This window comes from Pezoporus wallicus, unplaced genomic scaffold (assembly GCF_028554395.1).
Source record: "Pezoporus wallicus isolate ANWC-B61680 ecotype Strahan unplaced genomic scaffold, APGP_CSIRO_Pwel_v1 contig_5524, whole genome shotgun sequence".
NCBI lineage: Eukaryota > Metazoa > Chordata > Aves > Psittaciformes > Psittacidae > Pezoporus > Pezoporus wallicus.
The window spans coordinates 1287135-1299934 of NW_026636622.1; the positions used below are offsets into that span (position 1 = coordinate 1287135).

Consider the following 12800-nt stretch of genomic DNA (forward strand, 5'->3'; position numbering starts at 1 on the left):
CTTTCTAATTGGTAGGTGTGGTCAGAATGTCATTATCTCTGTAATTACAAGCAAATTATTTGTTTTAGTATAATTGTAACATAATTGCGGGGTTCTCTTCATTAAGAAGTTCAGTAAACCTGTGTCTTTAGCCAGGGTTTGGCCAAGTTCTGCTGACATAGCAAGAATCAGATCAGATGAGGTCTTGTGATGTTTGATTTGTAGGTCAAATTCTGCTTTTTGAAGGCTTCTTCACAACAGATCTGGTGAGTGACTTAAAGGTGCAAAAATCCTTTTTGGCGTCAGTCTAACCTGTGAGGTCAAATAATAAAATTCTTAAATTCCATTGCACAGCAATTGCTCCTCTGAATTCCTGCAGTAATCTGAAATTCATTCACTTGGTGTGCTTTGTTCCACCACTTGGTTTGACTCCTTTTTACTGCCTCGGTTGGAAGGCACTGGATAGAACAGATTTTGAGAAGTCAGCTAGTTTAGCTCTTCATCCCAAGATTGGACCAACTCAGCCTGAGTGAACCTGGTAGAGGTTGATCTAAAAAGAGTTTGACTTCTTTTTAGAAGCTTACAGTGATAAGGTTCCATACTTGCTTCACCATCTGTCCCCACAGCCCTAATCATTCAGAATGTTTCTTAGGATACAGGCTGAATCTGTTTGCCTTTTCTTCAGAACTTCTACCTTTTCTCTTAACAGCCTGCTCTATGGGAGGGAAGTTTGCAAACAGAATTAACAACCTCAATTCCCCTTGTAAAGGGCAATTGATTCCCAATATTGGAAAAGTATAACAAATTATTCTAGAAAAAAACGGCCCTGGAAATTCAGAGTATGGTAAAGGTTGGGTTCTGAGCTAGCTTCCCAGATCCCATTCTGAGTGAACCCACAGAGGAAAATTGCTGAAGCAACTTCTCAAAACACACCATAGCTCCAACACGTTGATCTCAAACAACACCTCTCACTGGCTGCCCCAGCTCTTCCAAGCAAACTTCACAGCCGTTTTGTATTCCAGCATTTCCACTCAGAGGCTAAATACTGAAGCAATGTACCCTACTGATGACATTGCAATAGGTAGGGCAAGAATCCTACTGTCGTGGCATCATATTTTGTTAAAGCTCTCTTGTTCCTCACTGGTGTTGCTGGGTTGTTTGCAAATACCACAAGAGGCTTTTCAGTCTTCAACCACCCCAGTCAGAAATGTTCTGGCAGCCCTTTTTGAGCCTCTAGCTGAGACACACTCAGCTTTTTGTTGTAGTACATAGCACGGCTGGTCACTGCAATTGTATTTCTGCCTGCCGGATATGGGACTCTCCTACACCTCACACCAGGAAAGCAGGAGGTCATGTGCATAGATTCCCCTGGCAAGCTCACCTGGGTTCTAGTCCTGGCTAGGGAAAAACTTTGGGGAAAGGGACTTCTTAGCTCCCTGCAAGCCTGTTCCCTGTGCTCCTCTTGAATACAAGCTGTTGTGATGAGCTCAAACTTCCCTTTGGATTTAAATTGTTAAGCCATGTTAAAGTCCTATCTATCTTGTCTGCATCAAGATTTTATCATAAGGAAGTGATCAGAACACAGTGGTACATTAGGTGTGTGTACACAGAGCTGCACAAGACAGGGACACCTCTGGGGGCTTTTGCCTTCTGGTTCTGGGCTGGCACAGTCTTGGGCATAGTTGACAGCAGTTAAAGTGGCTACACAGAGCTCTATACCTTTCTGTAAGAAATTAGTCTTTGATCCTTTTGGATTATCCTCAGGAAAGAGGTGGCCTGCAGGAACTTCTCTGACTGCTAACAGTTCTCTCCTGACACCAGAGGAGAGCACAGCACAGGACCAAGACATCACATAAAATATACAGGGCAACAGTTATCACTTTCAAACATGGTAACTGGACTTTACAATGAAAACAAACAAAGAATCACTGGATACTGCTCAGTGGTGCTACACCATTTCCTCCACCTCTGATTCTGCCTGCTGTGCATAGCAACTAGGAGGGAAACTGCTCAGCAGCATCTGTGAAGGGATTTTTCAGGCAGCCAGTTAAGCAGCTTTACAAATCTCATTCCCCTGCACTAGTCCTGTGAGAGTCAAGCAAATGGTGAATCCTGGCCTAAGTACTCAGATCACATCGGATCAACAAGATTGACAGCCGGCCATTATTATTCTATATAGCACCTCTATGCCTTAAATGGTCCTGCCTTGCACATGCACTCTACTCTCATAGGACACGTGCCCTTCATAATCCTCAGGCAAACATAGCTATACCCACTTCTAACTTTACTTCCTCCTTGCTTGCTCTCAGAAAGCAACCAGAGGATAGAAGAGCTCTGATTTGCCAGGGAACTAGGTCAAAAGCCAAAGTTAGTAAATCGTTACGTACATGACACCAGCAAATGGTAAAGGCCACTCCTATATCACTATAAAAAATAACATTAATTGGGATGCTTTTCAATTTCCTGTACAACCCATAATTAGGTTAGATAAGAAAATAGCATTGTCTAAGTGCTATAAATGTCTAGATTAAGTTATTTTGAGAGTGTTCGGCACTTTGACATTTGAGAGTTCAGAGTAATTGGGGTATTGAAATAAAATTGCTTCTGTTATTTAAAAGGTCATTATCTTCTTCAGATAGATATATAAGGACTATTTTCCACTCTACTGAGCTGTTCTATTTGGTACAATTAGACCTGCTTGAGTAGATTTCTAGTGGGCCTCCTCCCACTTATCACAGTCCCAGCACTGCCACAGAAAGGCCTGTAAATATCCAGCCCAAATACAGAGTATATATTCAGTTCATAATAAGGCTCTGAAGAGCCAAGAGCTGCCCAAAGCTTCAAACAGACAGCCACCAAAAACTCTACAGACTGCTACACAGAGCAAGGTGGCAACTGAGTCATTACACAAATCAACAAATGCCAGGTTACACGATTTCACCTTCCCAACTAAGTTACCTCACAGTCTGGCAGCAACTCTGGTTATTTCAATAACACTACTGGAATCCCTTGTTTACAACATACACGGTCCCACTGTCACAATAAAAATATAGCTTTTGTTTGCTTACCAGCTCGGAGTTAAACCTATGCCATTTTCCCATACTTTTATCCTAATGGAATTAGATTTCATTTTCCCATACTTTTAGTTGTTTGATGCTCTGCAACTGTGAATTCCCTTGTCACAGCCATAGGCAATCATGAATGAGATGATCTTATTAATATGGTCTTGGAACAAACTTTGAGATCCCTGTATGAAAAGGAGTTGGGAACAGTAGCACATGGTGACAACCACAGGGGAAACTTGCCTGCCGGAGTTCCAGGTTGGTTTGCACAGAGAAGAAATCAAAACTTTTTCAACCAAGCACAGAAAATCATTCCTTATCAGAATTTTCACCAGGAGGAAACTGCAACCCATTTCTATCCATTAATCTTTTATATTCTCCCAAATTGCAACTCCCTGAACATTAGAACAAGCTTGATCCAGGAAGACATTCATTCTTAACCTGCTGACTTCCATTCACACATGTACACTCTGGATTTGTTTTCTGAGATCCAAAACAACAGCTTATGTACCTGATCCTTCTCTTGAGGGTGTAAAAGAACGGACTTTAGGCACAAGGAGATGAGTCTGTCAAATCCATGCATGGCTAGCTTACAGCTGGCCTCTTCTTACACCAAAGTCAGGATGATGTCTAGAGCATTGGAGTCATTAGTGTGACTGTCCAGGCTGCAAAGTATCTGCCAGTACCAGCTTTAGGAGAGGGAGTATTTGCTGTTGGCAAAGACAGGCTGCATAAAATAGCTAAGGGAGGATACACAGTTAACAAGCTATCAAGATGCCTAGTAGGTAAATGAAAACACAGGTAGTGAGTGTCTTTCATGGCTGTTAATCAGCTTTATCATGGTTCAGTAAAGCTGTATTCACAGTTGACAGGAGTCCAAGTCTTGATCTCCATGTATCCCAATCACAGCTTACTTTTGTGGAATGTGCAGAGGGAAGAAGAAAGAAGCAGTGCACTTAATTTTGCTGCAGTCTATGACAATTGACCTTTTCACAGTCCTCAGGAAAAGGAAAGATGGGCATGGTCCACCTTTGCTCCATAGGGTTAGTTTGCAAGAACAGTGGTGCGTTTTGGCCTGTTTTCAGTGTATGTTTCACTGAGCACAGAAAAGATAGTATTAGAGTCATCAAGTCATGTACTTGGAGGTTAGAAAGGATAACCAGCCAGGTCATCTGTGTAGACATAATGCAGACTTCCAGGTTAGAGTGTCTAGCATCATAAGCTAGCCTCTAATTACGTCATTTTCCACAGGCGATTACCTCACTCACTGTGGAGGTTAGACCAAGCTTTGGGGTGGGTTGGGGCAGGGACATAGCCGCACTGTGTAAGGAAGGAAGCTGTTTGCCATAGGAAGTCTTGCTCATTCAGCAACATAATTCAAAAGAAGAGTCACGAACAAATCAGTGTCCTACAAGAAGAAGAATGTTGATGGTATAGTTAAAGAAAGACCGCTAAAAACAGATTCTTTCTAATGATGCTGGCAAGACTCTAGCACCAAGACTTTGGCATATGGCAGTTCTTCATTCTCTGGCAGTCCAGTGCAGCACACACAGTGCTTCTCTTCTGCAGGGCTGAGCAGTTCCAGTGTAGTGGAAATCAGGGAACAACCCTGGCATTGTCTGCCAAGGGTGTGTTTGCTGGTATGAACACAAGGGCCTTCATGGCCATAATGTCCTTCATGTTCTTCCTGGCTCTGCCTTGACCCAGTTTATAGCGTTCAGGAAGTTGCCCTGCCTAAGTGGCTACTCAGCCTTTCTGTGTTTAAGACAAGATACTCAGTTTCTTTACCAGGTCAAGGAGGCGCAGGGCAGAAAGGAAATAAAGCTATCAGTTTAGCTCCATCAAGTTCTCACAAAATGTTAAGGAGCTTGATTTCTCACACTTTCTCCATTTCCACTAGGAACACAAATGGCACTTAAATTTATTACACTGTGGCCTCAGCATTCTTATATTACAAATACCCGCTTCTACCATGCAGGGTGATCGTGAAAGTAAATCCTGAAGTATGTCTCATATACTGATATTCCAGAGAACACTGGGACAAGGCCAGGAAAGAAGGCAGTGAAGGAGAATGAAAGAATATGCTGACCAGCTGTGTCAGATCTTCATCTTCACCCATTCCATGCATGTTGCCTGCCTTGCTCGCTATGAAAAAGAACAAGTCACAGATTAGGAAACTAAAGATTGCACCATAACACATGTTCACAATGGGGCTTGGTAAAAGCACTACTATCAACCTATGAATTCCTACCTTCACTTTCCAAACAAAATAGCTTTCCAGGAGACATGCATACATTTTCATGCAGCGAAGGAGGAACATTGTAATGGAAATATTAACGTGCTTGTATGTTAGCAAGAACAAAGATGCTGCAACAAACTCACTTTACATCTGTTTGAAGCCCCCATATTTTCTGATATCATTGTATTAAAATTAGAATGTTAATTTTATTAAAAGCTACATTGCTCTTTGGCATAATCAAAGCAGTTTTATTTGCTAGCTATTATTTATGAAATGCAATGTATTATCTAAAATAACATTTAAAATACATTAAAATACAAAAACTTTCTTAGGACAAATACTGCAAAATCTCATTGTCCATGTGTCTGTCAGTATCTCACACAATTTTGGAATCCATTCTCCAAAATTCCAATCAGACTTCACTACAAAGTCAGTCCTTTGCGATGCAGTCCCCAACCATAGGCTTTCAGTTTCTCTGATTCTTTCATGCTCTGAAGGGTAATTTTCTCTCCATCCAGAAGGCTGAAAAATCAAGAGTTCTTGGATATTTCTTCCTACCCATCCACAGACCAGCAGCAGACTCTTCCCCAGTCATCACCAACTAGAAGCTTGGAGGAATTTCTTGAGAAACAAAGGAGAAAGATTTAAGAACAATATACAAATGGGATCAAGCCTTTTTCCTGCATGAGTAGCTATTATGAGGATGCAACATTCAGGAGAGTAGGTTATGTTTAACATTAAATTTGAAGAGTAATGATACAGAGTAGAAAAAAACTGTAAGTAGACAAAGTATTTCCAAGTTTGAACTTAGAAGTACATCCAAATTTTCCTGGAGTTCAGTGAGTTAGTTGAAGACAATCTAGCCAGATCAGAAGCTCTTACCCCTCTCTAAGACTCTATCAATGTTAAATAATCTGCTGGCCAGATTCAGAATTCAGACTCGTTAGTAAATAATGTCATAGCATCACCCCCTGAAATCTCTGCTGCATGCAATGCCACCAACAGTAATGAAAATAACCCACCTCCAAGTTTCCCACTTTTAGTACATATAAACATCACAATCACTAAGTGTTGTAAAGCTGAGAATGAAGAATATAGGAATAATTTTGGCAACTATCAAAATGCCAACAATTGTGGAGAGAAAGACAGCAACTGTTCTACAGTATATCATAACATCTTGGAGTAGGAGATAACAAATATTACAGCTAGATGAAACTGCAGGAGGGGGATTGAGTAAACTAAAATACTGCTGGCTGTGCAAATTGTTTAACAACAAAGTTGTCCTTTGGCCAAAAACTTCCCATTTACATTTTAAGGAAATAGCAACTCCTAGGATAGTGTTTTTTCTATGGAGCAGAGACAGTGTAGCAGCTACAGATCTTTACAAGTATTCCGGCTGAAATCTGCTATTTCTCCTGGGTTGTCTCCTACCTGATCAGCTCCCAGAATGACTGTGTTTGGCTAAAAGTGATTTGGCTGAGATTTAAAAAAAAAAAAAACAACAAAACAAACAACAACAAATAACCCTGCAACAACAAACCCCCAAACACAAAACCCCATCAGTATTAGAAACTTCAGAATAAAATCAAAACCCCTGAGGATCCCGGGCAGAGCGGTGGAGACCTTAAGGCCAGCACCGTGCCCTCTGCTGGGCTCCGGCTGGAATGTAAAGTGAAGAACAGTACCTGGATACAGCCAGCGCGGTCACTGCTGGGCTGGTCTTACTTGGTTTTCCAGTCAAGGCAAGGCTGGGATGCAGTTCCCGACAGAGAACAAAATGTTTTCCACACTTGTTACCTGTTGTGTGGTTTAAAAATAAATATTTAGAAAGTATCTGGGGGCAGCATGGATGGGATTGTTATTATTTACGGTCAGCAAGTTGTTAAGTTGAGAACAAATATATTTAATCTCAGCCTGTGCTGTTGCAAAATAGGCCCATCCCAATTTAATTTGTGGCTATGATAGTTACATGTGCTGACGTGCGGCTGTATCAATTGTGTACTAAATTGGATTTGTGTATTATTGCTTTCTAAATTGCATGCCTAGTTCAGCAAAATTGTTCATCAGTTTTCACTGGCTCTATGCTTAATAAGATGCCCCACAATACCTTGCTGCCAGGATATAATACAGCCCATAATTGCCTAGTAAAAAGAAATTACATAAAGCCCTGGTATTATCAACTTATCTAAATCTGCTCATAACAGAACCAATAATTAAATGCTGAGGACATTTCACATACACACACATACATACATACACACACCCCCCTAACATAATCATAGTTACTTTAGTCTTTTTAATGATTGTGGTTTGTATTAATTTCATTTTCTTTAATGCATATAATGAAATCTGGGAATATTTGGCCACTTAAAATAATCCTGAAGTCATCTGAATAGTTAAAGAGAACATGTCACTGCTTTGATTACACCTCTCCACTCTAATAAAGAGTGCTGTTGCTGCATGCATCTGAGAACACACACTGCTCATGTACAAACAGATGTGTGTGTCTACATATCAACAGATGCCTGCACTCAGTGCATGTCTTCTATGGTCCTCTCTGAAAAAGGCACAAACGGGAGTATTCTGCTGTGCTCCCATGGGCAGCTTTTAAGTCCTCATTTAGAAAACTGTTTAAGGTATAAATTTTTCAAATAGCCCAAATCAATCAAAGACATGCGTAAGCAGTTGTACCTGAGTACATAGGACATGGAAACGTCTGCCACAGGAAGTTATGGACAACAGTTTAGGAAATTCTTAAAACAAATGGGACGTTCCTACATGTAAAATGAATCTGCAAAATACTTACAGAATACGACAAGGATTTTGGAAGGAATGTGAAGTCTTTAGCTTTGACTTACAGCAATCTCTGATTAGAGACCACAATGAAACCAAATATGTAGCTATTGCAGCCAGACTAACATCACATCTGGCATCTCTGGTGTTCTTGCACCTTCTGTAGAAGCATGTGGCTCTAACTACTCTGAGACATGACAAAATGTAGGATGGGCACCTGGTCTGGCATTTCCAATATGCCTCTGTATGTATAAATATTTTCATATAGCAATCTAAGTAATGTAGATTCCAAGTTCCATGAACAGTGTGCTTGTGAAGATCTCAGTGGTAATGCCCAATTACTGTATAATATCTTTTTATGCAGATGCTACATCTGTATCACTATATTTATGCAAATTGTGTGCCTAAAATTGAAGTAATAGAGATTGTCTGTAATGAGGATCATAGCAAATAAGTGGTGTAAATTATACATGATAACACCACAGCTCCTTTCTCTTCTAAAACGTGCTGTGAAGAGAAGCAAGCTGTGCTATTTAGGATGTGCCTTTAAAGTTCCCTGGCAGATTTCAGCTCCTCTATTTGTTAGAACAGAGAAGCGAGCTCAAGTTATTTTTAATACCAGTCAGCACCGCAGCCCCATCATCTTATTAACCTCAGCTCTGTGAGAACTCCAGTGTATCAGCTTTACCTTGGCATGGCCTTGAATAAACAGCTCCATGCTAACAGAAACCAGGCTCAGCTGCTGCTGGCCTCCAACCAGTTTGAAGGGCCTCTGACCTCATTTAAGGTGGCAAAGACAACAAAATTCCATGTTTCATCCCAGGGCAGGATCTGACAGTGTCCTTTCTAACATTATTCCAGGACACTCAAGTACAGGCCATCAGCAGAGGTGCCAAGGGAATGGGCTTTTTGGAGCCAGAATAATTGATTAGTTTCATGGGTTTATGCAGAAACGTGGTCTGTTAAGCTCAACAGAACCCATGACAGAGCCTATGAAGAAGCTTTTAACTTCATCCAGGCAAGATGTGCCTATAAAACTGGTGGCTCAGTGGTGTTCTAAGGTAGGGCAGTAGCTACCCACTACTTCCGCTGTGGTTCCAGCAACATTGCACCAGTAACCTGCACCATCTCTCCTTCACACTACTGTGCTCACACCACCTCTTCTTCCTCCCAAACAAGGTCTGCAGTGCATAGTGACGCTGAAGTTTAGAGCTCACCCTGTGTTCATACCTGTGTTGTCACGCTCTTCCATTGTGCTTTTCTGTGGTCCCAGTCCAGCAGCTTGGTGTGGGTTACTGGTGTATTCAGTCTTCCACAGCTGTGCCAGCAAGCAGGTTGAAGTGGAAAAGCATGGATTATAACAATGCAACAAGAGAGAGAAGCAGCTGCCTGCTTCCCAGCAAGGGGTTGAAAATGGACTTCTAACATCAGAATTGGATTTCTCAGTCATCAATCCCTCTGCCACTGCGTTGCAGGGTGTGGCACTAGAGAAATATATGCAGGGACCTGGTATAACCCAGGAAGCTCTCCCACCAGACTGGAGGTAGAACTAGCAGTGAATCCTGCTCCTGAGAAAGTATGACTTAATAAGCTGAGCTGTGAATCAAGTCTCAGAAACCAGGCTCAAATATATTTCCTATGGATGATATAATTCTTTCTTTCAAAACCACACCAGAATGAAAAGCACATTTTCAAAAATCTTCGTGTATGGCAAAGACTGCTCAATTCGGGAGGATAAAAGCTGATAGGAAGCAACATTTCACTTTGATTCTCAGCTTCTGCCCTGTGCTGCTCTGTTAAGAAAGTGACATGGGCTTTTAGTAGCTCTGTACTTCCATTTAGGGTGCAAAATCCTGCCTCTGTTCTACAGTGAATCAGCATTTCCTTTCCTCTCTCCCATCTACTTACCCTCACTACTCCGTCCGTGTTTCCTGTGATGATGACGCTATGTATGTCCCAATCCATCACTTCAGCAAAGCAGCAGCAAACAATATGGCATTTGGGGCTGCATGTGGTGTTAATGCTTGTGAGAAGCTGGCCATTGACTGTCCACAAGTATAGGTAAGATCCAGCACAAGAGAGAATATCACCCTGTAACAAAGCAAGAGGCAATGTCTCAAAATCCTACACTCATCCTCCTCACAACTCTTAAATGCTGGTTATAAATTGCAGTGTTGGTCTGACTTAAATTCTGACCTTTGTTTTGCTTCTGGGCAGATGATGCAAACCAGAGAAATAAAAATGTCACTTTTTTTTCTCATGAAAAATGCTGACATTTTTGTATTGTAGAAATCCAAAACAACTTTCTCAGATTTAGCAAAATAATGCAGAGGGTTTCTTACATTTTAAATGAAAACATTTATTTAAACCTTCCCTTTCTATTTTCCAGAAAATCAGGCTTTTAGTGAAAAAGGAGACTGTCAGACTGATGTACTGACAGGGACTGTGCACAGGCAATGGGCCAGGACAAGTGCTCTTAAATTTTACAAACAGGCATTCTCTTACAGAAGGACATGATGTTCACCTGCTTCACTGAGAAGCCTTTGGCGATTTCACAATCCTCCTCTGCCCCTCGCAGGGAGCTTAATGTCATCGCATTTTTAAACTGTGTTTTGCATTTGACCAATGACCAGCTCAGCATTCAGTGATACGCATTTCTGATGCAGAAAACATCCTTTGCAACCGAGTATGTCCTGTCCTCTCCCTTCCATACAGGTTGCAGTCTTACACGTCAGAGGCATGTGTAAGGAGCAGATACAAAGGTAATCCCTTAGGGGCAAGAAACATGAGACAATGATGCAATTTTAAATGTTTTTTTCAAAAGTGCATTTTGATCAAGTTACTAACTGAAATTCCACCTAACCTTTCCATCCTTGAAGCATGCTAAGAGCCAGCTAAATAGAACACCATCAGCAAAGTCATCTGATTCTGGCAAAGGCCACTGTGCCCTTAAATTAGCAGCATGCATCTGGATAAGATCAACTAACACCATACTTCACCCCTGTCTGATTTGGGCTCTTCATACTGCGAGGCAGAATTCTGAAGATAAAATAGGAATAGCACATTTGAAACAGAGTTGCCAATAGTTAAAGAGATTAAATTTTAGCTACCTTATCTGCATGTGAGCACATAATGTCCAGGCATTCGGTAATGATCTGCAGTGTTTTTCAGGTCTAGACCAGGGGTTTAAAACTAACTGAAATCATTAGTTACAGCAAGCTTTTACAATCCTCCTTAGCTCACAAAGTTCTGGGGACAGTGCTTTTGTTTTGTATCTATGTGATACAAACAGCATGAGATTTGGATCTATAAATGCAGCTTCTAGATGCTCTAATATAAAAATCAACAATGACATACAAGACTTGGGGTTCTTATTTCACAGAAATGTATGTGGTTCAGAGATCTGCTTCCTTCAAAGCTTTACTTCAAATTGCTCTGAATTTTCTAGGAAAAAAACTTGTTGCTGAACATGTAATTTCGTGTCAATCAAAATATTTAATTTAGCACAATGGAAACATTTTAAAAATTAAAATTTAAAGAAAAACACATTTCAGAATTTTGCATTCTGTTCTGCTAACGTCAAAACAAATTTCTTTATCCACAACATATGGACCCCTTCATCCTTTTTCCTTGAGATTTCAGTCATATTTTCCTAAGGCTTTTCCTCTTTTAAATGAACCTTTCTGCAGACTAGTGTCCAATCAGTTTAACCATTTACACCCCACAAGCTGGAGAACTACACTTGGATCAATTACCATACTGTTCCTGGCACAGACAATCTCTGTTTCAGACAGCTCCAGAAGAGGAGCTACAACTAAAAAAAGCTTATGTCAAGGGTGGGCTGGTACCTAGAAAGGAGAGGACTCCACCCTTTTTGGGTCTCAAGTCCATGCTCTGTACCAGCCACCTCCTCAGTTTTGAATGCTTGGCACTGCTTCAGCTGACTTCATAAGGCACCATTGAAGTATTCTGAACTGGCCTGCTGCACTGGACATTTTACACTAACCAAGAACCCCAGGGCTGGGAGCTGAGCTGGCGCTGGACAGACTACATAATTCTCCCTCCACTGCAATTATTAACCATCAGACTGTATGATTAATAAAACTCAAATAGAAGATGACTGTTTTGGCACAGACTAAATAGAGAATGTCTGCCTGGTTTCTAGCTGCTATAAACTCAATTTTGCCTCTCTTGATACAAGCTCCACTACTGGATCCAACCTCGACTTGTCTGAGAACCTGGAACCCTGCTCTAGTATATTAACAGAGAGAAAATACAAATGTGCAAGCAACATTTTTAGGAGGTAGATGGTCGGAAAAAAATTCGAGTGGTTGCAGCAAAATACCGTACAGAAAAATTTCCTATCAACAAGCATGCAATTCTGACAAGGGAGACCACAACAGACTTACACCCATTGTTATCAAGTGCTCCCCCTTAACCTGAGAGTAGATGAGAAAGCAAAAAGTCAACATTGTCACCACGCAGGTGTAAGGTAGTTGTTAGCTGAGGCGTCAGACTGAGGTTTAACATGTCTCAGCTGACATGTCTCTGCTGCATGAATGTCAGGAGAAATTAGTGAAATAACGGAGGCAATAAGGTTATGGGTGAGCCAAATCCAGGAGCTGCTAGGGTAATGCTTCATGCTCTGTAAACTAAAAGTTGTTTAATCCTGCTATCTACCCATCCAAAGATGCTTCTACTTAGCTACTCAGTCTAAGATGCTGCTT

General features: G+C 41.1%; 1 protein-coding gene across 1 annotated transcript in view; it reads right to left on the bottom strand.

Moving 5' to 3' along the window:
* Positions 1-5720: 5720 nt before the first annotated feature.
* The window catches only part of WDFY4 (WDFY family member 4), a 142686-nt gene continuing 135606 nt past the window's right edge, over positions 5721-12800 (bottom strand). Inside the window, exons 59-62 of the mRNA XM_057401045.1 lie at positions 9982-10164; positions 9304-9391; positions 6966-7077; positions 5721-5901 (exon numbers count right to left, since the gene is read on the bottom strand). Of these exons, the coding sequence (XP_057257028.1) occupies positions 5835-5901; positions 6966-7077; positions 9304-9391; positions 9982-10164 (450 nt within the window). The 3' untranslated portion in view covers positions 5721-5834. The remainder of the gene's footprint in view (positions 5902-6965; positions 7078-9303; positions 9392-9981; positions 10165-12800) is intronic.